Here is a 24,235-nt window from a genome sequence, read left to right on the forward strand (position 1 = left end):
AACCCTAAAAATGAAACCTCACCTTCCCCTGGTGAATCAGCACTCAGGAGGACACAGGATGGCTTGGGGATGGCTCCGTGAAGGGCTACTCTGTGGACAGGGCAGGAGGTGAATACTTAGAGATGTGTGCTGCCTGCAGAGTGCAGAAGAGAAGGGGCGTTGACCTCTGAGGAGAGCTGGAGGGTGGCTTTTAGCCCTTAGTCCATCAGCTGCTGGCAGGTGATTCTGGGCAAGTCACTTGGCATCTCAGCCTCCTCCAAAAGTGGGGCTGCCTCCCTGGTAGTGAGTCAGCATAGAGAGGAGGTCTGCCTGTGCCTTTTACCCTCTGCCCAACCCCAGGGTGGAAGCTTGAAATGGGTTTGAGTAGACTTGGGGGAGAAAGGAGGTAATTCTGGGCCCTCTGTCATGAGGAGCTTGGGAGGTTGGCAAGACTGGAAGCCTTACGGGAAGTGGGAAAGTCTGTTTGGGGATGTATAACTGGACACGAAGCAGAAAAAAGGAAATCCATGAAAGTTTTGTTTTAAATATGTTTTTATTGATTTTTAGAGAGAGAGGAAGGGAGAAGGATAGAGAGATAGAAACATCAATTAGAGAGAAACATCATGGATCAGCTACTACCTGCACGCCGCCTACTGGGGATCAAACCAGAAACCCAGAACCGGTGACCTCTTGGTTCGTGGGTCAACACTCAACCACTGAGCCACACCAGCTGGGCTTCATGAAAGTTTTCAAGCAAAGGTGTGCTATTCACACTGTATTCCCAGAGCCTGGCATACAGTAGGCACCATAATGGTGACTGAGGAATGCTGGTGTAACAGTCTGAAAGATGAACTATCTAGGAAGAGAGGGCTTTGACCCAAGAAGGGGTTAGAAGGCCCTAAAGACCATGTTAAGTTGAAGTGCTCTGCCTAGATGGTAGAAAGGAAATGAGGGAATTCTGAATGAACACTTGTGTTTGCATGACAATTCGGTTCTCTTTTAAATGCTCTTTTGGGTCCAGTCTTGTACTTGACTTTGGAGTTCCTGGTGAAATGGAAAATATGTTGTTCAGTATCCTATTCAACCCCCAGCCAGAATTAAGAACCTATGTATGCTGAGGGCTGAGGAAGTCACATAGCAAGGATCTATTTAGGACATTTTTACTCAAAGGTAAAATTTCTAATTGTGTTTTTCTTTAAGATACCCTAAACAGTCAAAGGCACCAAGTCCACCTCCCTTCCTAATTTCCTTCAGCTAACTTCCTGGTGATGGTCATGGTTTGAGGAAGGGCAAGGAGGGAGGCTAGAGAACAGAAAGTCAACTGGTGACTTTTCAGAGACTTCTATAGAACCAGACAGGTAGGGGCCCGAGTCAGGCTTCTTATAAGAAGCAGAACAAGAAGGACAAAGGAAGAGGAAGGGAAAAAACAGGTGCCTTGACCCTCCAGTGGTCGGCAAACTCATTAGGCAACAGAGCCAAATATCAACCGTACGACGATTGAAATTTCTTTTGAGAGCCAAATTTTTTAAACTTAAACTATATAGGTAGGTACATTGTTATTAACTTAATTAGTGTACTCCTAAGGCTTAGGAAGAGCCACACTCAAGGGGCCAATGAGTCGCATGTGGCTCGTGAGCCGCAGTTTGCCCACCACGGCCCTAGGCCTTTTGGCTGAAGCTCCAAACTGAGCCTCCTATAAACTGTGTCCAGCCACTGGGCCTCCTAGGAAGGCCAGCCTATCTCAGAAAATGCCACAGGTAACAACTAGAGAAAGGACGGACTCATACAGGAAACAATACACTTGACAAATAGCAATCATCATCTCATTAAAATAGGGTTTTGAATGCATCTTTTTAAATCTATCATCTTTGAATAAGCAGTATGGCCTTTGAATAAGCAGTAGCCCACCTAGTGAATGAAATCTCTTTTGGAAACGTGGACACTTCTGCAAAGCACATAGGCCCATAACCTCCTAAAGACCAATTACTTGGTTGAAAATCATTTATCTTTTGCAAGGGACAGCACCCCTCACCCCCCCACCACCACCCTCTTCTGTGAGACTCAGCAGTGCCCCAAAGGTTGCCACTTTCATGAATGCAGATTTATTTCTTGTAACTCCATCACATATTTCCAAAGGACCCTTTCCTGGCACTCTTTGTATCAAAATCTGCTGGTAAACAGCTCAGCCTGGCCTCAATTAGTGAGGCCACCACAGCCGGTCATCACCAGCTGTGACCTCATTTTACTCCAGTTCCTGCTCTTTCCCTTGCTCTGCTCTTTGCCCTGCTCTACACTAAGTAGACCTTCAGATATCACTCTCCTTTCTATTAACAGGTCCCTTGCCTGCAGCCTTTTCATGGAAACCATTTAGAACTTCCACACTGTTTAACAAGGGGTCTCCAAAGTGTCTATAGATATAACCCAGCTGATTAACGTCGAATGCCTTAAAACTCAATTCAGCTGAAGCTGTTGGGATCAATTAATATAAATTCAAACCAGTTTGCAGAAATGCCTGATGTGAAAGGGGATATGGTTGGGAAAAGTGAGGACTTCAGAATTAGGACAAGCTTAGCCCCAAAGGCTTGATTAAGAACATCCCTCTCTAAAAACTTTTCAACAATTAAGTCTCTATTTATATTGCAACATTCATTCAAGATGGAGTGAAGGCTTTTGGAATGCCATATTTAAAAAAAAAAAAAGAAAAAAGATTACAGTGTACGATGGCTTCAACAGAAGTGAAAATTAAATAGGAAAAAAGAATCACCTTTTTAGGTGCATGATACATTCTGGCCTGATGTCTTAAACACACACTGTTTTTAAACAGCCTTTTCCATGAGGAAACCTGAATACTCTTTGAATAGAAATTTCCAGACATGAATTAAAAGCCTGTATCTTCACAGAGAATGCCAACTGAAATCACTGATATTTAGGGGGATGATCATTTAATTCAGAATGGCCCACGATGGCTATCCTTTGTCCTAGAAATGGGGCACTCTTAGGTGTGGCTTGAGCTACCCTGACCATTGCTATTGGCCAGTCCCTTGGCTTGCTCCCTAAAATGTATCCAATTAGTATTTATTGAACACCTACTATGTACAAGACATTCTGCTAGGCACTGTGGGGGAGTTAAGTATAAGGCATGGCTCCTGCCTCTCACATCTGTAGTTGCTTAGGGAGATAGCATACATGACAATGAATACATGAGATATGTTGGCCATTTAACACAACAAAAGTGTCCTAATGAAATACAGAAAAGCATAAGTCAGGGAGAATATTCTATAGCATCTGAGCAAGAAGTCACTGACATTTTGTTCTTTGCTGGTTAACTGTGTTGATTCTATTCTTGGACCTATGTGGTGTCACCACTTGGCTATTCCACTGGTGTTTAGAGACCAGTAGGATTGAGTTCAGAGATCATTAAAGCTCCTGAAAAAACAAACATAAAGGTTCTAAGTGGGGGAGGTGTCTCTAAGGCTTCTACTCCTGCAAAGCAGACAATAGTCTCCATCATGTTTTCACCTAGAAGCCAATTCTAATCCTCTCCTTATGAAAACGGTTATTCTAATGCTCTGTAACCTTTTCTTTCAAAGATTTCGAAGAGCTATAATGGGTTTTCCTGCTCTAATGCTTTGACTGCCAGCTAATTTCCTAATTTGGAGCTAATTACTAAACTGCTTAAAAATGTAAAGCATGGGCAACTGCTTACTGACAAGCTTTCCATTTATCACCATGGCGTCTGAGGACGTGGCCCTTAGCCAAGAACAGAAGCTTCCTCTTCTATCACAGAACAAACTAGTCCTTGTCAGTGTAGCTCTGCCGGCTGGTTTCTTAGCCGTCGTCTTCACGTGTGAAAGCTAGAGTTTGAAGGCTTTCAATAGCTGGGAGCAACTTCCAGGGTTATTGCTTCAAAAAAACAAAGCTATAAACTGCACCTTATTCTCTCTGGGGATTTTTATTATAAAGAAGGCTTTAATTCATGGTCATTGGGAAAGAGCCTTTGCTTCAACTGTTTTGGTCCCTTTCTTAGCTAATTGGTTCCTCATTTTATTTATTTTCTCTCACATTTTTGTTTGGAACTAGTGCAGCTCAGTTTTTGTTTTATTTGATTGGATAATGAACTGGGAAAAGTGGTCATGTTGTTAAAAGGTCTGTTAGCTGAACTGATAAAGTTAGTGTCTTACCAAAAGCAATGGAAAATCCAATTTTATCAGCTTTGAAAAGTGACCAGTATTGCTTTTAACAACATAATGGTGTGGGTTGAGGGTTATTTTAAAAATGCTACCACGAGACACATGCTTTTTATCACAGCTTCTCAAGCTGTGCCTGGAGGGTCTTATCCCTTCACCCAGTCCTGCTATGGAACATAATATAAACAGTGCCCCTGGAGTTGTGCAGCCTTCTAACCTATACCCTGTCCTATATTACAGAACCTATTTTTTCCCTCATCTGGAATTTCTTATAATCCCAATTTTGATTAAAAATAAATAGTATTATATATATATATATATATATATATATGTATATATATATATACATATATATATATACATACATATATATATATATGAAAAATGCAGGAATAAGCAAAAAGGTTAATAGTTGAATCTCTTCAAAGAGAGATGTGTGCTCTTGATACTTTTCCCAGACTGAGAATGACCTCTTATTTTCCTTTCCATGGCTCAGAGGACTAGAGAGGATAGACCAGTCTTTGAGAGGTGGGCTGCAATGGGAAGCAGAGGGACAGGGCAGTCACTGGGAGGGCTCGTGGAGTGTGAGAGGGTAATGCTAAGAGTGGGAGACCCTTGATGCCCAGGATGAGGAGGAAGGACAACCCCGGGACAGCAGCAGCACTGATGGCCTGGAGAGCAACCGGTACAACATGGTGCAGGTCAAAGGGCTCTAGGAGAGACTTCTGGAAGAAGATGAGGTTGGCTGAACACCCAATTGAATTTGACCACACTGAGAGGAGAGTTAGTCATTACACACCTGGGAGAGAATTTAGGAATAAGGTAACATAGAAAACATCGTAGGCAACATTTTAAAAAAGACAATGATTAACTCCAGGGAAAAACAAAGAGCTGTGAAGGAAAGGAAAAGTAATCACAGTACATTATATGACTCAGCTGTGACAGCACTTGAATAATAAAGCATACACTGAATATTGACCTAATCAAAATGCTGATGTGACTAGTTTGAAGGCAGGAAAGAGAGATAAAGTATGTATGTATATATGTGTGGTGTATATCAGTTGAAAAACAGGCAAATCCTCATCTTCCAAGTGTGAAGTCAATTGATAAAGCCCAGCAGGAAGACACCAGTAACGTGCTATTTGGAACTCAGAGGCAGACACCACAATAGTGAGTGCAAGTGGTTCTCTCCAGGGAGCATGAAATGAGACAGGATCAGGGGCTGTTTCTGTTAGTTTTTTTTGCCTTGTTTTTTCTTTGTAGTAAGTACTTTGGAACAGCTTGACTAAAACTAAGTTCATAAACTTGGTAAAAATACAGAAATTTAATTTTAGAAAATGATAGCCTTTATGTATTATCTCTCACTTGCTGCTCTGTCTGAGACAATCCAAGGCAGGATGCACACCCTGTGACCATTTGTAACTGAGCATTTACATGATCACTCTGCTGTCTCACTAGCAGGCTGTAAGCTCCCAAAGGCAGCCAGCATGTCGTTTCACTTATCACGGTCTCCTTAGGACTGAGCGCAAAGCAGGCACTCCACACATACTTATTGAATGAATGATGAAATGGATAAGGCAGATTTAGAAGTCAGTGCTCACCATTTTTACAAAGATATGCATAATTGAAGTATTGACGAGCAAAATGGGCCAGTGTCTGGGAATTGCCTTAAAATACTTAGGAAAAAAATAAGTGTGGAAACGAGATAAAACAAGACTGACAAATGTTCATAACAAGTGATGGGAAGATAAGAGTTTGCATTCATCTCTCTACTTTTGTGTATGTTAGAAAATTCCTTTTTTAAAAAAAAAAAAAAGAGAAATAACAACAAAGTTTGTACAGAAAGAAGCCTGGAAGGAAGAGGCAGCATTATGGCATAAATATATTAAATTCAGAGTTCAGTAATTAAGAAGGTTTGAATAACAGGGAATATGTAAATAAAAATGAAGCATCAGAAAGAAAAGAAAAGCATGTCAAAGGCAAACATTGTGCCAGCCCATTAGCCCAAGAAGCTAACTAAAAGCTGACTGAAAGAAGGGGTAAGTAGTACTTAGTGAAGACATGGAAAGGGAGAATTGAATGAAGTACTGGAGTTGCTGGAAATTAACAATTTTATCCTCCAAATATACAGAACCTGAGGAACAGAACTGAATGCCCCAACCGAAAGGCTCATATTACAGTATGAGTAATCCGGGCTCTGGAATCAGACTAACCTGGTTGAAACCTGGCTCAACATGTATTAGCTGTGTGACCGTGACCATGAATAAGTTGCTTAGCCTCTCTGAGCCTTAGTTTTCTGTCTAGAAAATGGGGATAGTAACAACACAAGCGAGAAACAGCTATTGGAGGCTTAAATGAAATAATACATGTCAAGTCTTACCCATGCCTGACTTATGGTAAATGGTTAATAAATGGTGGTGGTTATATATTTCGGGAAGGGATTCTGCCAATAGACCAAAGCTCTCACCAGTTAAGTTTAAAAGGGACAATTTTGCCAGAAAACCAACTGTAACCTTTATAGTCCTGCCCTGTCCCGCAGCCCTAGGAAACCTCCCAAGATGCACTGACCCTCACAGAATAGCCAACCAGTCCAAAGTCCTGCCCGAGGGTGCATGGGGCCAGGATAATAGGGGTGTCTGGTCTGGGAGCTCTGGCAGCTCACAGCTGGTGAGAGACACAAATCTCAGCCACCAAAGCAAAGAGGGAAATAGTCCCCAAGATTCACATTGTCTGAGAGAAAAACAGGCCCATTGTGCAGAAAGAGTTAGGCTTTCCCTGACCTAGAGGTCTGAGAGTTTTCTTAAAGGCAGAGGGAAAGCACACAGGATGCATGGTAAAGAATGAAGAGCAAATGAGAGAGCCTGGCCAGAGTGGTGGAGGGTCATCCAGTGCACCAACAGGTTTCCAGTTCAATTCCCGGTCAGGGAGAGGCCCAGGTTGCAGCTCCATCCCCAGTCAGGGGGTGTACTGAAGGTAACTGATTGATCTCTCTCTCTCTCTCTCCCTCTCCCTCTCCCCCTTCCTCTCTTTAAGCATTCCTCTTGTGAGGATTAAAGCAAACACAAAAAGAGAGATGGTCGGCTGTACGTGTCTCACAGGTACACACCATTGCTAGATGGTGCCCAGGCGGCAATGAGGAGCATGTGAAGGCTTCCCATCAGGTTCTGCAGAGATTATGCTTTAGAAAGATGCTCTGGTAAAAGGGGTAGGAGGTCTGGAGTATAAGAAAGAGTAGTCCAGAAACCCTAAGTTATGACGGCAGTAACCAGCACGGTTATTAGATGTTTCCCTCACAGTACTAGAGGACCTAGGCCAGTGATATCGAACCTATGACACGCGTGTCAGAGGTGACACGTGAACTCTTTTTTTTGGTTGATTTTTCTTTGTTAAATGGCATTTAAATATAGAAAATAAATATCAAAAATATAACTCTTTGTTTTACTATGGTTGCAAACATCAAAAACTTTCTATATGTGACACGGCACCAGAGTTAAGTTAGGGTTTTTCAAAATGCTGACATGCCGAGCTCAAAAGGTTCGCCATCACTGACCTAGGCACAGCTGCAGGGAACAGCTGGTCCAGCTGATAGAGAACTGGCAATGGGCAAGTTGCGAACATGAAGAGGGCAAAGGGGCTATGGACTTGAAGGGCTAGGAAGAATGGGACTGAGCTGACTCATCAAAGATCCCCAAAGCAGGATTCAAACACTTCATTACTGTGAAGACAGGGCATAACGACCTGCCTCTATGACAGGCAGTGGAGGATTTGGGGCAGAAACCAAGGGGTTGGCTTAAGTGCTGAGCACAGAGAAGCCCGTGGTAAACTCTCAGGCAAACCCTAATAAAGCATTTTGGAGGGTGATTAGCAACTGCCAAGAGAAGAGGCTCAAGGGAGATGGAGCTGAAGGCAGGGTGGTTGGGAGATAGAGAGGAAGGGGTTTCTGGAACATCTCAGCTAATCTGGGGACTTGGACATGGGGTGAAAAGGGCCTGTGCAAGCAACTCAGAAGAAAGGAGCAATCAATATATTGAGGGCTGGGGAATGGATGTACAGGAGAGACACCCCTGAGGTGTATGCTGAAATGATACAATGTTTATACAATAAACTAAGCGGAGCTGAAAGGGCTCAGGGTCCCAGCTTGAAGTATGGTTACAAGTACCTCTCAAGGCAAAACTCAGAGCCTTAAAAAAGGATTAGCCATACAATTATGGTAAATTTTGTACAGCCTACTCTAATAGGTTTCAGTTTCCTTTATCAAATTTTCATAGAGACTGAAGGTTTGACATAAGTACGAATTTATTGACATCAATTCCTTAAGCTATTATTCCAACACAGGGAGAGTACTGGAGAGCTGAAGACAATGATAATAAATCCACGAGATCTGAAATTTGCAAGGCCCACTCCCTCCGAGAGAGAGAGAGAGAGAGAGAGAGAGAGAGAGAGAGAGAGAGAGAGAAGTCTTCAAAAAGAATCTGAAAACTGCTTTCAATTATAGCAGGAAGTAATGAGTTTGACAATGTAAGCATTTTATCCAGAAACATATATCTATTCCATAGATACCAAATCGATTACCATATAATTGAGTTTGAAAATATACAAAATATTTGTTGTTCTTACATACTGAAATTAAAACCTAATTTTAAAAAGTGCACAGTAAAAACAGCGTAAGGAAACCTAAAATATCCATGGTATGTGTGTAGTTTTCCATTTTACTGTCAACATCAAATTCTGTATTTGCCTTATTGTTGCAAATATATTTTAAATGTTTCAAGGCCATTTACAACACTGACTAGTTTACTAGGTCCAACAACACTCCAGCTTCCGGAAGGCGGCCAGCACTGGACGTGGAGGCGTGGCCCTGCAGCTCCTGCAGCAGTAGCAGCTCTGGAAAGAAGTCACCAACCAGGTATGTGTAAACTATCGACTCTTGTTCTTTTTAGAATTTCCCTGTGGGAGGGTCGGGGGGGGGGGGGGGGCGGGGGGGAAGGAAGGAAAAAAAAATCAACAATAAGGACACAAACTTCAAGAAAAATATTTCACATAGTTTAACGACCAAGCTGTCTGGAAGCCATATTTCACTTTGGACAACTTTAGTTTCCAAGAGGAGAGATAACCTTGCATTACAAACTTTTATTCAGTAATCACAAAGCACTCCCCACTCTAAGTTTATGAGCCCTTATCCCCCTGGGGACTGAGGACAGGCAATAAAGAAAGAAAATAGAGCTATCTTGGATTTAGCAAACCTCAAATATTCCTTCTGTTCCAAAGACAAGGGAGTTTAGGATTTCATGAAACTAAATAAAAATTTTAGCCTACACATGTTTCTTTGTTGTTTAAAACAAATACCTTTAAAGGGTCTTAATAGAGCAAATGTCAATGATTATCTGTCAAAAGGAAGTTCAAATACTGGTTGAAAACAACCTAGAGGGGAAGATATCTTGTTCCCAATTCCCTCACAATATAGACATTTGGACTTTCCAGTTTTGCTTTCTGGAAAAGTTCACTTTTTAGAAAAACATTCTCATTAAATTCCTATATTTAACTATTAGATACAAATACATTCTTTTCTTGTAAGTGGGAAATGCTTGCAGAATACAAACAGTAAGAGCAAGATAATAGCAAGCAAATGGTTTCAGGATGTTTACTTGGTATCCAGTAGAGACAAAGTCAACTCTGCCATAAGATAATGCCTTGGCAATCTGAATTACTAATGGATAGGGAGAGAAAAAAAGCAATAGGGATCATAGAATAATCAAAGAAAGGTTAACAATATATACTACAAAATGAAGAAGGATCTCTAACTCAGTGTTTTATTAATGACAGGTATTTTAAGGACTAGATTTAAAAGTCCTGAGAGGGCTTGAAAATTCCCTAACCTCAAAGGTAGCTGCAAAGAGCTCTCCTGTACTCAACAGGAACCTTTCTGCATTCAGAACCACATGCCTTCCACAACTCTGGAGTCTGACGTTCCCCTGCTACTTTCTTTCATGTGTTAGGTGCCAAACAGGCTGCCTCATATTACTCATACTAATGTATGCACTTTCTACATGAGCTAGCTGTTGTCCAGCTACAACATCAAGAGGCCAAAAGGGTTAAAGGAGGCATTCTTCAAGAGGACCAACCCCCACCCCCTATATCTCCAAAGAGCTCAAGTTTCCTGAAGCACAAGTAACAGGAAATCCATAATCAAAGCCACATTGGCTGGTTACATTCATCACATGATGTCCCAGAAAAGCATCATAGACACTTTCTGAGGTAGCCAGAGGCCATCACGAAACTACTCTGAGAACACAGACTCCAATACATTACCGTGATACATTTCCCAAGGAGACGCTAACTAAGCAGAATGCTGCCCTGCACCACCACTAGCAGATGCTAAAATAAAGCGATGCTTTGTGCATCTCCATTTCCTTCCCAGTGCCAGCACATAGCAGGAACGCAATAACTGCTCGCTAAATCAATAAGGGAAGCCGTGAATTTCAAAGAGCGCAGGCTGAAGACAGTACCAGGCTGGTGGTGGTACAGTATTGTCTGAGTTACCAAAACGTGCTAAGCATCTGAGATGATGCATGGAACCAAGTCCTGGGCCCCTGAATGCTACTTTTCATGATATGTGGACATGAGTTTCAACATAAAAATAATGCCAATAGCCACTTGACCCCAGCCTGGAGGCTCTATGTGAAATTAATTCAAAGAAACATTTTGGAATTAAAAGGACAAGACATTCTTAGGTTTATATAGATATATATAAGAATAAATTTGCTAAAGAGGGTTATTCTTCAATAGCACCATTTTAGATTCATATATAAAAGAGCAAGCCCCATCATAAACCTCCTAAGAGTCCCCTGAACCTATAAAACAGTAGCAGAAATGCCAAAAAAAAGGACACAGTATCAGGGCCTTAGAAGTCAGGTCTTCTGTCAACTTATAACTCAGCCAAATAAACTTAATTTTACTTTTAGATAAGAGGACAAGTTTCATATATATATATAGTTTTTAAACACTTTAAATCTCTTAACCTTTTGCTCCTGAAATGCACAGCAATGAAAAATCTTTTTTTTGCAATAAAATATATTAAATATGTTAAATATTCTATTGTAGAGAGCCTGCCCCCTCCCCTCCCTTACCTTACTGGACATCTTCAGTATGTCAATCTCTTCTCTCTGTTTAGACAGTGTCTCATTCATGCTGCACAGGTGGTCACTCATCATACTTAACTGACCCTCATAACTCCTCTTGGTAGTTGTCAGTTCATCCTAAATGGCAGGGAAAAAGAAACAAAAATTCACAACCCCATTAGCCACACCACTCTGAAGCTTTTTTAATTTATTTAAAAAAATTTTTTGGAAAAAGCAACTTATCTAAATAATCTATATGATCAATTAGTATGAAGGTTAAGCCAAAGGCCTAACAAGAGAACAAAGTTAAAAGAAATGGGGGAAAAGTTTTTCTCAGCCTTCCAAATGTCTTTACAAAAATAAAAGCATATCCTTTTATGCAAGGTGTAAAACTGTCACAAAAAAAGAAGCGAGCTGCTTGATCTTTTCAAGTTCCCGAAGGTTTTCCCAAGCCTTTGGTGATGTGGGGAGTCCGTCTCTAGCACCATCCCAGAGTTGGATGGCCCAGAGCCCTCTAGATAGGATGTTTGAAAGAGGCACCTTCCTCTCTCGTTCCATCTCTCGGGCTCCCTTCAGCCCCTTAAACTCTAATCCTGTGCTCCCAGCTAATCTAATAAACTAATCTGAAACCAGAGGAAGTGGGTGTTGCTGTGCTAATGTGTTTATTCTTTGCCTGTATCATGTTTATATTTAATAAAAGTTTTCTGGAAACAAGGGTTTAAAACAAAGGAGTAAGGGGAAATATTTTGCAGCCCTACCTTTCGGTTTAGGTCAATTTTATGAAACAGTAAAGAGAAGAAACAGAATAAAAATAATAGGACAGGGATTAGCAGGAAGGAAGAGAGAAAGACCAATGGGTAAATAAGTAGTATTTAAAGAAATGCTTTCATATTGACATGTTGTGAATCATACCACCATATATATGGAATGAAAACATGAAATATGCTCAGTGCTTCTGTAAAATACAGTAAATACCAGTATTTTAATCCATAATTGGCAACTTTGACATAAGCAGATAAATATTCTGTTGACTCAGAGAAAGTGACACTTTGTGGCTAAAATATCCCATCATTTATCATATTCTTTGAAATCGTGTTGGAAATTTTGGGAAGTTAAAAAATGTAAAGAAGTTGCATGAAGGGTATAGAATAGAGAGATGTAACTATTTGCGTTAACTACTGCATATACTCCATACTTCATTTAAAGTGGATAATGACAGCTAATATTCAGCTAAAAGTGCTGTTTGTATAACGGATTATCTTCTTATTTATGAAAGTAAAAGTAATTTTACTTACCAAAGAAAGACATGTTGACTACAAAACTATTTAAAATTAAAATCAACTCAGAGAAACAAACAACACAACCACTTTTTGCCTTACATAAGTAAGATGTTACTTTAAAATGAGTTAGAAACAACATGGTTAGGAAAATGTGTGTCTAGAGGTCGAGTGCCACTACTTTAGAAAGAAAATGCTGACTTTGCTGCCCAAGAACTTTGAATGAAATAAACCTATGAAAACTGCTTAGGTAGCACTTATGAACTCACCTGAAGTCTGCTGATTTTCTGACTGGCTACTTTCATCTCCTCTGCCAGGGTCTCCTTGGACTTTTCAGCCAAGGCCAGTCTTTTAGAGAGTGCTCGGCACTGTTAAATCAGAAAGCATTTCATTATCACAGGGGGCATTTCCCGAAAGCAAATTTACTTCCAACAAGATTATTATAAAAGAATCTCCCAAACCAAAGCCCTTCCTTCCTCCCTTATTTCCCCAAATATCTGCAGAATACCTACAGGCCTTGTACCAGACACTAGAATACACATAAGGAAGATGTGGCCCAACTCTCATCATGCTTAAATAAAACCAAAAACATTTATTACTGAATATTTTAAATGTATAAAATCCAGCAGCACTGAACAAGAAATAGAGATATGGCACCAAGAACCCATATCAGTAATGAAATAAGACATCACTACAGATTCCACAGACTTCTAGTGTCAACGTAAATATAAGAGGTAAACTGAGGCAAGCTCCAAGAACCAAAAATTGAGTCTCTTTGGTAACCACAGAGAAATTGCAATTCGGGACATGGACACTATAGTAAGCTACAGGTGAGTTCACTGAGGATTTTGAGCAAAGAGGAAGTAGGAAGCTACAGTCCAAGCACAAACTTCATTGTCTTGAGGATGGGGAGAAGCTCTTGGTGGAGGTTCATTGATCGAAGGTTGTTTCCGTTTTCTATAAATCAGGTGTTTATGAGAAATCACGCTTTCAGTGTTTAAATTTAGTTTACCTGACAACCCATATGTGAAACTCCCCATCTCATATCCTCCAATTCTCTTTTAGAATGAACTCTTTTCACAATAAATATAAATGCACGTTATGGAGAAAGAAGGTAATCCAATTTAGATAAAATGAACTAAATATCCAAAATTTATTTTCTAAGACAGCCTCAAGAATAAATAGATTGATGTAGTTTATTTATTTTTTTGTTTTGTTTCCTTTGCCCAAGAAGATATATCAGAAAAAAATATTGCTAAGGTCACTTTCATCATTTAAAAAGGAAACAGAATGTCTACTAACCAAGCTCATCAATGTTTTTTCCTAGCTCTAATCCACGACCAGTGGTTGCAAAAAACATAAGAAGTTTTTACATTTACCCAGGATTCATTTAGATTCAGACTGGACAAAAAGGAAGTGGTTATTTCAAACATTATCAATCATGTCTGACCAGGCAATATAGATCCTAAGATACTTTTCTTGTGTTTTAAGTCCTTTACTAAAGACCAATAAACGCTTTACAGTCCTGCTCTACAGATTATGCTTTATCTATATGAAAAAAAAGAATAAAAGTTAGGGCAGGAATGTAAAGGTCCCAGCTACTTTCTTTGGGGGTTTTACCAAACCTAGGCTACCCAGAGACAGAAGAAAAAGGAAAAATCAATTTCATTCTCTTGTTTAAAGAGGGTGTGCCATTAAAAGGATCACTAAACTTTCTGGTAAGGCCAAAAGACTGTCAAGGAGGATCTATTGAGACACATTTGAATGCTGTGTTGACATCTGATGCTCAGAGGAATCATTCCAGTAAAGTCATAGGGGGACACCACTTCCTGTTTACAAATGAGGAAAAACTAGGACAATTTAAAAATTCTTGTATCACAGTTGTGCTGAAGACGTCCACTAAAACAAACAAGTCTCTTGGAAATAAAACTGCCTCAAAAATCCCCACTCATTTCAGGAAAGCTCAGCCAACCACCCTCTGTTAACCAAACATCTACTAGTATGTGCTCAAGCACTAAACCTGAAAAAGGGAGAGAGTTTACAAGGTAGGAGGCCTCGTGAAGATAATCACATCAGGGACACCAGCTCAGAAGGCGGTTAGGGATCCAGATAAGGACATGACTGTGTGCTGCACCTCAGGCTCAGGTGGTCAGTACTCCAGCAGTTCTGCTGTAAGTCATCCAGTCTGTTGCCCTCGCATTTTCTAGAGCCCTGCAAGCTGTCACTGTCGATCCACTCATCAAACAGGTATGTAATGGTTGTTTGTGAACAACACTGAGAGGCACATCATTTATTTTAGCAGGAAACAAGCCAAGCAACTGGCCACCCATCAACTTCTCCATCTCCATAGTTACTGGCGAAAATCACAGTCAGTTCCAGTAAAGGATGTTGTTGTTTTTTTTGTTTTGTTGTTTTTTTTTAGTTTCTTTAACAATTACAGCATTATAATTCTCTATTTGACATCTACAGCTGACCTTTTAATTCGGAGACCTTACAGGTATTCTTATATGTTGAGCAACATTCAGTCTACCTTATCATTTGTTTCTTACTCTTTGATAGCAGTACCTTCTTCCTTCATTTTCTCCCCTTCTAATCTATGAATTGTGTATAATTTTATTGATTATCTTACATAGTGTTTTTCCAATTCTCTTAAGAGAATGAATTATTTAGTGAGGAAAGAAGAAACTATAACAAAAAGTAAGATTTTATACCTTTTAAAGGTTGGAAAAGGTTATATTTTTATCACAGAAACTAATTTCAACAAATTGTCACTCAAAAATTGGAAAGTACTTTTTAATAAAAGGAAAAGGGCATATTTTATTTTTTAATTTCCATATATGAAAATTTTTTGGCCAATAACTGTCTATAATTATCTAAAACAAGTAATCTATAACAATAATATTCCAAAACATGCATGACCATCAGAAAAGCTACCTATAAGTCTCAATAATGGTTTAGTAACTTAGAAATGACAAATCAGTCCTGTATTTACTGAAATGAAAATTTTTGGTTGGTATGTAGACCAATCAATACAAACTCCAACCAAATTCATGGATGAATAGATACTGACCTCTCTCTTCTAGTGAACAGCAGGAGACAGGACAGTGACCTAATTCCTGAAGGGGTTAGGAACAAACCACCAAATCTAATTAACTCTCCACTCACCTCAGCATAAAAATGCACTGACTTACTGTCAGCCAGCTGTAGCTGAGATGTCAGTTCCACTATCCTTGCCATGTAGTGATTTTTAATTAGGTCTTCACGAGATTCCACATCTGGAACCTAAATAGAGCATACATAACAAATTAAATGAATGCCACTGAGATGAAGCAGTTCTAGAAAAAAAAAATTAACATCACTTTAGGATACAGAAGAGACAATATTTTGTACATTTTTATTTGAAATTTGATGGGGGAGCATAGTTTTCTTACCCCTCAAAGAAACTTCAGACAGGGCAGGCAAATGAATACTCCAAATTTCCTTTTTTTTTTTTTTAATATATTTTTATTGATTTCAGAGAAGAAGGGAGAGGGTGAAAGATAGAAACATCAATGATGAAAGAGAATTACTGATTGGCTGCCTCCTGCATGCCCCACACTGGGGATCGAGCCCGAAATCCAGTCATAAGCCCTGACCAGGAATCAAACCATGACCTCCTCCTGGTTCATAGGTCGACACTCAACCAGTGAGCCACCACAGCCAGGTTCCAAATTTCTTTTTTCAACACCCTACCTAACTCAGAATGAAGCTATAGCTTCAAGAAAACAGAGCAGAAGTGAGGTATTGGGAAGCCCTGGCACCAAGTCCCTCCATTGCTTCATTAGCCACAAACCTGACTTTCAAAATTTCCATCTGTCTGATTCCTATGTCCTCCTCTAACTGGAAGAAGACAAGGGAAAGGGAACATGTATTGGAACCTCTAAAATCTGAACATTCTTTTCCCCCCAACACTATCTTAAATCAGGCTCTAATGCTCTTAAAAGATGCTAACAAATTAAACTACTTCTATAATGAACAGTTACGAGCCTTGTCCCAGAGTAGTATTTCTTCTAGTTACTCTAGCAATTACACACTATTGAATTCAGTTAAAAAATATATGCAGAGGTTCAAGATTAACTAAAGTATAGGGCCAATAAGGAAAGCAAAGAATTTAACAAACAACTTGAACTCTATTTACCAGGTCACCATACTGAGTGGTAAGATGCTTATTTATAAAGTTACATCTTATACTATTTCAAAACTCTAATGTGCAAACCTCTGTGACAAGCCAAGTCTGACCTGGGTTCACCCACTCGAGGGCTGGACTCAACTAGCAGGCACACTGTTCATCAAGCCTTGAAAAGCCCTGCTTTCCCAGCCTGCCCAGTGGGAGGGCCAAAGGCTCTCAGCCTCGCCCAGCATGCCAGTGAGCTAATGGCCACCCCTTGTCAAACTGCCAAGTCAAGTCATTCAACAAGACATTTACAAAGCAGGCTATAATTTGCTGGTGACAGTTGAAATAGAATCAAAGAGAAAAGCCAAATGGATCCACTGATGGAGGGGAAAACACTGGTTCCACATTAGCTAGAATGGTCAGAAAACACACTTAGACAAAGCTGATTGTTGTAAGACTTTGTCAACAAACATGCAGCCCAACATCTACTAACAAAACAACATGATGCCAAGCACACTTTACCTCAATGTCAGAAGTCCTGGTTAAAACCCCAATCTAGAACATAAGGAAAAGAATTCTTTAGAATAGACTGTTTACATTTCCAACACAACAATTTAAACAATGCAATACTTTCTCTTCTCAGTTCATACTTTTAAAGCACACTGGGCCTGGAGTACTAGGTCACTCTTGGATTGTGTTTTACTGCAAGGAAGCAGTACCTGCGGATAGGTAACCAACCACATTTACTATTTCTGCCATGAGGTGGTAATGGATGATCATCATCACTATTTCCTTTAACAAAACGCTGTTAGTCATTTTCATCACTGAAACCAACAAATTGGGAAGAGACAAGAGCTTCTGACTCCCGTTGTCATTTCTGTACTTATTTCCAAAGCAGTAGCTGAGATGGTGACCATCATAACAGTATATTCCAAACAGAAAATAAAAAAACACATGGGGGGGGAAAAAAAAACTGGCTGAAAATTCAAAAAAAGACAAAAGAAATACATGTTTGATACAATGTTGTTATATCAATAAATATTCATTTCATATTTAAATCAATGCAAATGTAATTTTAGACACATTAAAGTGCTGCCAGGCTTTTAAAGCTAAGCTTGGTTTTATATGGATTAAGACTTCAAAAACAGATAGTCATGCTCTGGCTGGCGTGGCTCAGTGGACAGAGCAATGGCCCTCACACCAAAGAGTCACAGGTTCAATTCCCAGTCAAGGGCACATACCTGTGTTGCAGGTTCGATCCCTTGCCCCAGTCATGTCTCTCTCATACTGATGTTTCTATTTCTTTCTCTCTCTCTCTCTCTCTCTCTCTCTCTCTCTCTCTCTCTCTCTCTCACACCTCCCCCCCCCCACACACACACTCCCACTTTCTCTAAAAATCAATGGAAAAAATATCCTCGGGTGAGGGTAACAAGAAAATAACAACAAAAGATAGTCATGATTACTAGATTAAGGTTACTGTTCATGTGCTTGGGCACAATAACTTTAAAGCTGCTGGAAACTCAGTTTCAAGGATTCTGCTCATCAGAGATGATACCCAATAAAGTTTTCACAGATTCTAAATAATATCCTTAAGAGTATTACTCTGAAGAGTGTGCAGCGTATCAATTAAACTGAATGTGTGCTAATGAATATTATGCCCACCTAACTCTAAAGGGTCTTTTTTATAAGACTTCTTTTGTTTTTTTAAGAGCCATAATTTCTACTCACTGAAGCAGGAGTAGCAATTAGTCTCTCCCTTTCAGTTGCAAACTGTTTACAGTAACACACCAATCATTTACTTTTATATATTCAAATGTGACTACATTTGGCATCCATTCTGCTCTCTGGCCTCACCCTCTCACTCCCCAGTTATGGTTTGAGAATGTGGGACAGCACACAGCTCCTCTTACAGATGTTTGTCCAAGTTCTACTCCATTAGATTGAAAGCAACTAAAGGAAAGGAACAGGTTCAATCCTATGAAAAATGAACGGAGGCCAACCATGTCCTGACCATCAAAGACCATATCCAAAATCATGGAAAATGTGGTGGTAAATGTGGCAATCTCAACTGTACCTTAAATGAGAGGGGAGAATAAGAAAAGCTAAAAAGCAGAAACATAAGGAAGACAGAAAAATGCCATGTCCTTTTTTTAAAAAATCTATTGATTAATTTTAGAGAGAGGAAGGCAGAGAGAAACATCAATTTGTTCTACTTATTTATGCATTCATTGGTTGATTCTTGTATGTGCCCTGACCAGGGATCGAACCTGCAATCTTGGCATAACAGGACAATACTCTAACCAACTGAGCTACCCTGCCAGGGCGAAAAAGCTCCTTATTCTTATCTATTGTCTCCAGATCATTTTTGGCAGGAATCCGCTATGTGTAAAGGGAAGACAGTTCGGTGATGAGCCCCTCCTCTAGGCCTGAAATAGTCCTCTCCTGTTGGACTCCTGCTCACTTTTGAAACACACTCATGCTACCTCTTCTGTGAGGTCCTCCCTAAGCCCTCCAGAGACTCTGTGGTCCTACGGCGCGCTGCACACCACAGGTCGGGGCATTGGAGATGCTTTTTGAAGGAGGCACCTGCTTACCAACCTGCTTTTTCTAAAGCACATGGATTATTCCTATTATAAACAAACACGTAATTTAGATGATTAACACTAAACACTAGGTTAGATCCTTACCAATTAACATTTTTTTTTAAAGACAGCACTTACCTCACTGGTGCTGTGAACTGGCTCCGACACAGCCTTAGCTGTTTCTTCCTGGTCTGAAGCATTCACCACAGAGGCATTCTCCTGGGCCTGCCCAGCCACTTGCCCACTACTCGTACTCTTCAGCTTGTCTGCAATTCGCTGGTTTTCTTTCTCCAACTTGATTTTGGCTAACTGTGCTTCCAACATCCAATGTTCTTTTTCCTGCTCCAGTTTAGAAATCTTCTCCAAACTCTGCTGAACCTGAAGGCAACAGAGAGGTTTGCACCTTAGAGAATGATGAAGGTAAAACTCGGTGGCCAAAAAAATACTTTACCTAAGAATGTAAACCAAAACTACCTAAGGTAAGAAAAAGCTTGACCCTAGAATAGGAAAAGATTTATTCAACAGGATCCATAAAGCACATCCATAAATTAAGAAACTGGCCCTAGCTGGTCTGGCTCAGTGGATAGAGCGTCAGCCTGGGAACTGAAGAGTCCCGGGTTCGATTCCGGCCAACGGCACATGCCCGGGTTGCAGGCTCAATCCCCAGCAGGAGGTGTGTAGGAGGCAGCCGATCAATGATTCTCTTTCATTATTGATGTTTCTATCTCTCTCTCCCTCTCCCTTCCTGTCTGAAATCAATAAAAATATATTTAAAAATACATAAATTAAGAAATTGAACTATAGTAAAATAAAAAATTTCCCTTCATTGGAAGGTATCATTAAGAAAGTAAAAAGGAAAGCCAAAAGGTGGAAGAAGCGGTATGTATCCAATAGAGAACTAATATTCAGAACATATTAAAGCACTTCTATAAATCAGTAAGAAAAAGACAGATAACCACACAGAGAAATAGGAGGGGGGGAAAAAAACCTGAATAGACATTTGAGTAAGACTATAAACATAAAAAGAAGGTACTGAAATGTAACGATCAAAGGAAAGCAATTTAAAATCACCCAAACGACTAAAATTTAAAAAAAAAAAAAAGTGAAGAGATTAAGAAGTATAAATTGGTAGTTCTAGAATAGTCACAGAGATGTCGATTACAGCATAGGGAATACAGTTGATAACATTGTAATAACTATGTATGGGGCCAGGTAGGTGCTTGAAATATTGGAGACTACTTTATAAAGTGTATGATTATCTTATCACTATGCTGTCTGTACATTTGAAGCAAATACAGAATAATATTGAATGTAAACTGTAATTGGGGAAAAAAAGAAAATACAAAGATGGGCAAGTTTGTGGAGTAACTGTAATAATCATAAACATGGTGCTGAGAGGAGTGGAATTTGGGACAAACACTGAAAAACTGTTTAGCAGGATCTTTTAAAACTGAACATAACCTATGACCCAGTAATTTCCCTTCTAGGTATATACCCAATAGAAATGCATGCATGTTTACCAAAAGACACGTATAAGAAAAGTTATAGTAGCACTATGATAGCCAAATACTTAAAACTACCCAAGTGCTCATAAGCATTAAGAATAAATATATAATATATATTCACACAATACTCAAAAGCAATAAAAAAAAGAGAGGTTACAATTACATATAACACAGATGAATACTACAAATATAATGTTGAATGGAAGAAGCCAGACTGAAAGAGTATACACTACATACTCTTATGTAATAAAACGTTCAGTATCAGGCAACAAACCTAATCTATAAATGCAGGATAACAGTTATCTTTGGGAAAGAGGAGAATAGCAACTGGAACGGGGCATGAGGAAAGCTTCTGGGATCCTAGTAATTTTTTTAAGGTATACCTTACATACATACATACATACATACATACATAAATAAATATTTTTTAAAATTTTTATCTAGGTGCTGGTTACATTAATTCATTGGGTATATATTAATGATTTGTATACTTTTCTTTAAGTGCATTATACTTTAATCAGAAGTTTAAAAAGCTAATTCTCAGGGCAAATAAAAGTTTGAGAATTACATCAAATAAAATCTTATAGAGAATTCCAAATGCTTTACCAACTATCATAATTGAGCAATCACCACGTACCAGCACTATTCATGGAACTTTCCTCCCGTTATCCCACTGAGGCCTCCTGACAGTCCTACAGTTTTCATTTCTCAAAGAGAACTAAAGCTTCCAACAGCTACACCACCTGCTGAGCCAGCAAATGGCAGAGCCGGGATTTGGGACTCCATCTGTCTTGCTCACCAGTCTGATTCTTTTCACTATATCACACTGCCTCCCATTGGCTCAATTAATCCTTACAAGACCCTGAAAGGTAGATATTGTCCTACCTTAGAGAGGCAGGAAGTAAGACCCAGAGTGTTTATCAGACTAGCCTGCAGTTGGTCAGTGGCTGACTGGGAAAAGCAATAGCTTTGAAGGCAAACAATTCTGTCCCTTAGTAGCTACTTTGGGTAAAGTCTGCTTCATTTCTTTGAGCCTTACTTTCTACACATAAAATAAGAAGAAAATCTAAAATCAATTCTTTAGGTATTCCACATTTTACTGTTTGTCTCAGGAACTGTTTTTCAGGAATTATTCTGTGTATGAAATTTTAGCGTACAAATATCGAAAATCGAAAAGTGATATGTGTCCTATGAAAATAAGGTCAGCATAGATAAAATATTGCTGCAGATGAATTTATTTTATGGTGTGTTTAAAATAAAACATTTGCAAAACTCAAAGCAAGCCAGTATTAAAGTGAATAAATCTCTGACAAAAGTTAAACTGCTGTCAGTTTGTACCAACTTGTACAAAGATAGTACCTTCTACTTATCTGCCTCCAATTCGATCAACCAATTGAATACTAAAATTTTTTCATTCCTGCTCATTTAAGAAGTAAAACAATTCACTGAGTCTCTAGCATCCTCCTTCCTTTGCCTTGTTATTTCAGACATTTAAATCTAGTACCTAAAGAAGAATTATCATGGCCAAAGTGTGTTGATACTAGTTTACTGGCAATTATAACACTGATTGAATCAAGATGACTTTAAATATCGAATACAAAGAAATGTCTTTCAATGCATTATGCTTATGGTGCTTTTTAGCATGTGTTAAACAGTTAACTTTACATGTTTACTTTATAGCCTTTTAAATCACGCTATGTATGTTTAAAACCTTTCTAAGGGATTTAATATTTATGCTCTTTAACAAGTACCATGATTTCGCATGTACCATACCTGTTGTGCAAGGCCTTCTCGACTTTCAGTAGAGCTGAGAAGGACCCGGCGGTTCGCCAGCGCTTCTTCATAAGGCACAGACTCCGAGAGGGGCTATGGGAAAAGCATCATAAAAATTAAAGAAAAAGATCGTATTAGCTTCATGATCCTACATATACAAATTAGAATGCTAAATGGGGTTTGATAATAAATTCAGATGTATGCCAAGATAGACTATTTTCTTTAATACATGTGAAAAGAAACCTCTTTAAGAAAAGATAAATAATGAAGGTGAATATCATACCAGTTACAAGCTACAATTAAAACCATATTGACTTGCACCAAAATAGAAAGATAAAGGAACAGGATAGGCAATCTAGAAATAGACAAAAGCATATACAAAAATACATTATGTGACAAATGTTTCATTTTTAAGTCAATGATGAAAGGGTAGTTGAGATAAATGGTACAAGAACAACCAGCTAATAATTTAGAAAAATAAGTAATTAGATCACTGTTTATACTCCTCATATCAAAATAAATGAACTTAAGATGGATTGAAAAGCTCAACCTAGCCCTGACTGGTTTGGCTCAGTGGATAGAGCGTCGGCCTGCGGACTCAAGGGTCCCAGGTTCGATTCTGGTCAAGGGCATGTACCTGGGTTGCGGGCACATCCCCAGTGGGGGGTGTGCAGGAGGCAAATGATCGATGTTTCTCTCTCATGGATGTTTCTAACTCTCTATCCCTCTCCCTTCCTCTCTGTAAAAAATCAATAAAATATATATAAAAAAAAAAAAGAAAAGCTCAACCTAAAAATTTACACCACAAAAATACTGGGGAAAAATATAAGTGACCATCTCAATTTTAGGAAGTACCCTGAGTTTCCAAGATTCCCCTAACTGAGTGAGCATCACCACCACTAAGAAAAAGACTGGTTTGATGACATAAAAATTAAAATTTCTATTTTGAAAAATTAGTACAGCAAACTGAGGGGGAAATATTTACAATATAAACAAGAGATTAAAATCCTTAATATAGAGAGCTTTCTACCCTAATTAGGAACATTTACTTAAAAACAGAAAAATGATTTGGACATGGAATTGATAGCATAAATATTCATGATAACTTTATGAAAGAATGTTCCACTTCAATAATAAGCAAAGAAATGCAAATTAAAATAACAATAAGGAACATCTTGTCTGAGATTGACAAGTACTGAATTTGTTAAATTTACACTCCTATTAATGATAAACTATAAATTGATAATCTCCCTAAAGTGTCAAAATATGAAAATGTGTCAAAACATGAAGTATTCATAGACTTGGAACCAGCAACTCCTTTTTTAGGAATTAATCTTAAAGGTATAATTAAAACAATTAGACAAATATAGAAAGGTAGGTAGCCGTATACATTGTTAGAAGTGTGTTTGTCTGTATGTACATGTGAGTGTGTACATACACACATTAAAATTTTTCGGATCCAGATATACTCTAGCAAAGTTAAGAGTAGCTAGCTTTGTGTGGTAGGACTTGGGGTGACCATAATTATCTTCATTTACTGCTCTATCTTCTGATTTCTTTTTGCAATGATTGTATATTCTTACTATATTCAGATAAAAATTATAAATGTATTCTAACTATTTTTCTGTTTCTATAAGTTTAAGATTTTCTGAAGTTTGACA

The 24,235-nt window shown here is 38.9% G+C and overlaps 1 protein-coding gene across 3 annotated transcripts in view; it reads right to left on the minus strand.

Moving 5' to 3' along the window:
- Positions 1 to 8,444: 8,444 nt before the first annotated feature.
- The window catches only part of PPP1R21 (protein phosphatase 1 regulatory subunit 21), a 53,255-nt gene continuing 37,464 nt past the window's right edge, over positions 8,445 to 24,235 (minus strand). For 2 of the 3 annotated variants that reach the window (XM_059659882.1, XM_059659884.1), the window contains 7 exons: positions 22,575 to 22,667; positions 19,435 to 19,674; positions 17,237 to 17,269; positions 15,727 to 15,843; positions 12,831 to 12,929; positions 11,294 to 11,422; positions 8,445 to 9,113 (listed from right to left, as the gene is read on the minus strand). In XM_059659882.1, coding sequence (XP_059515865.1) covers positions 9,084 to 9,113; positions 11,294 to 11,422; positions 12,831 to 12,929; positions 15,727 to 15,843; positions 17,237 to 17,269; positions 19,435 to 19,674; positions 22,575 to 22,667 — 741 coding nt within the window. In that variant the 3' untranslated portion in view covers positions 8,445 to 9,083. The remainder of the gene's footprint in view (positions 9,114 to 11,293; positions 11,423 to 12,830; positions 12,930 to 15,726; positions 15,844 to 17,236; positions 17,270 to 19,434; positions 19,675 to 22,574; positions 22,668 to 24,235) is intronic. The other variant, XM_059659883.1, reaches the window with a different exon arrangement.

This window comes from Myotis daubentonii, chromosome 12 (genome assembly GCF_963259705.1).
Source record: "Myotis daubentonii chromosome 12, mMyoDau2.1, whole genome shotgun sequence".
NCBI classification, from domain to species: Eukaryota; Metazoa; Chordata; class Mammalia; order Chiroptera; family Vespertilionidae; genus Myotis; species Myotis daubentonii.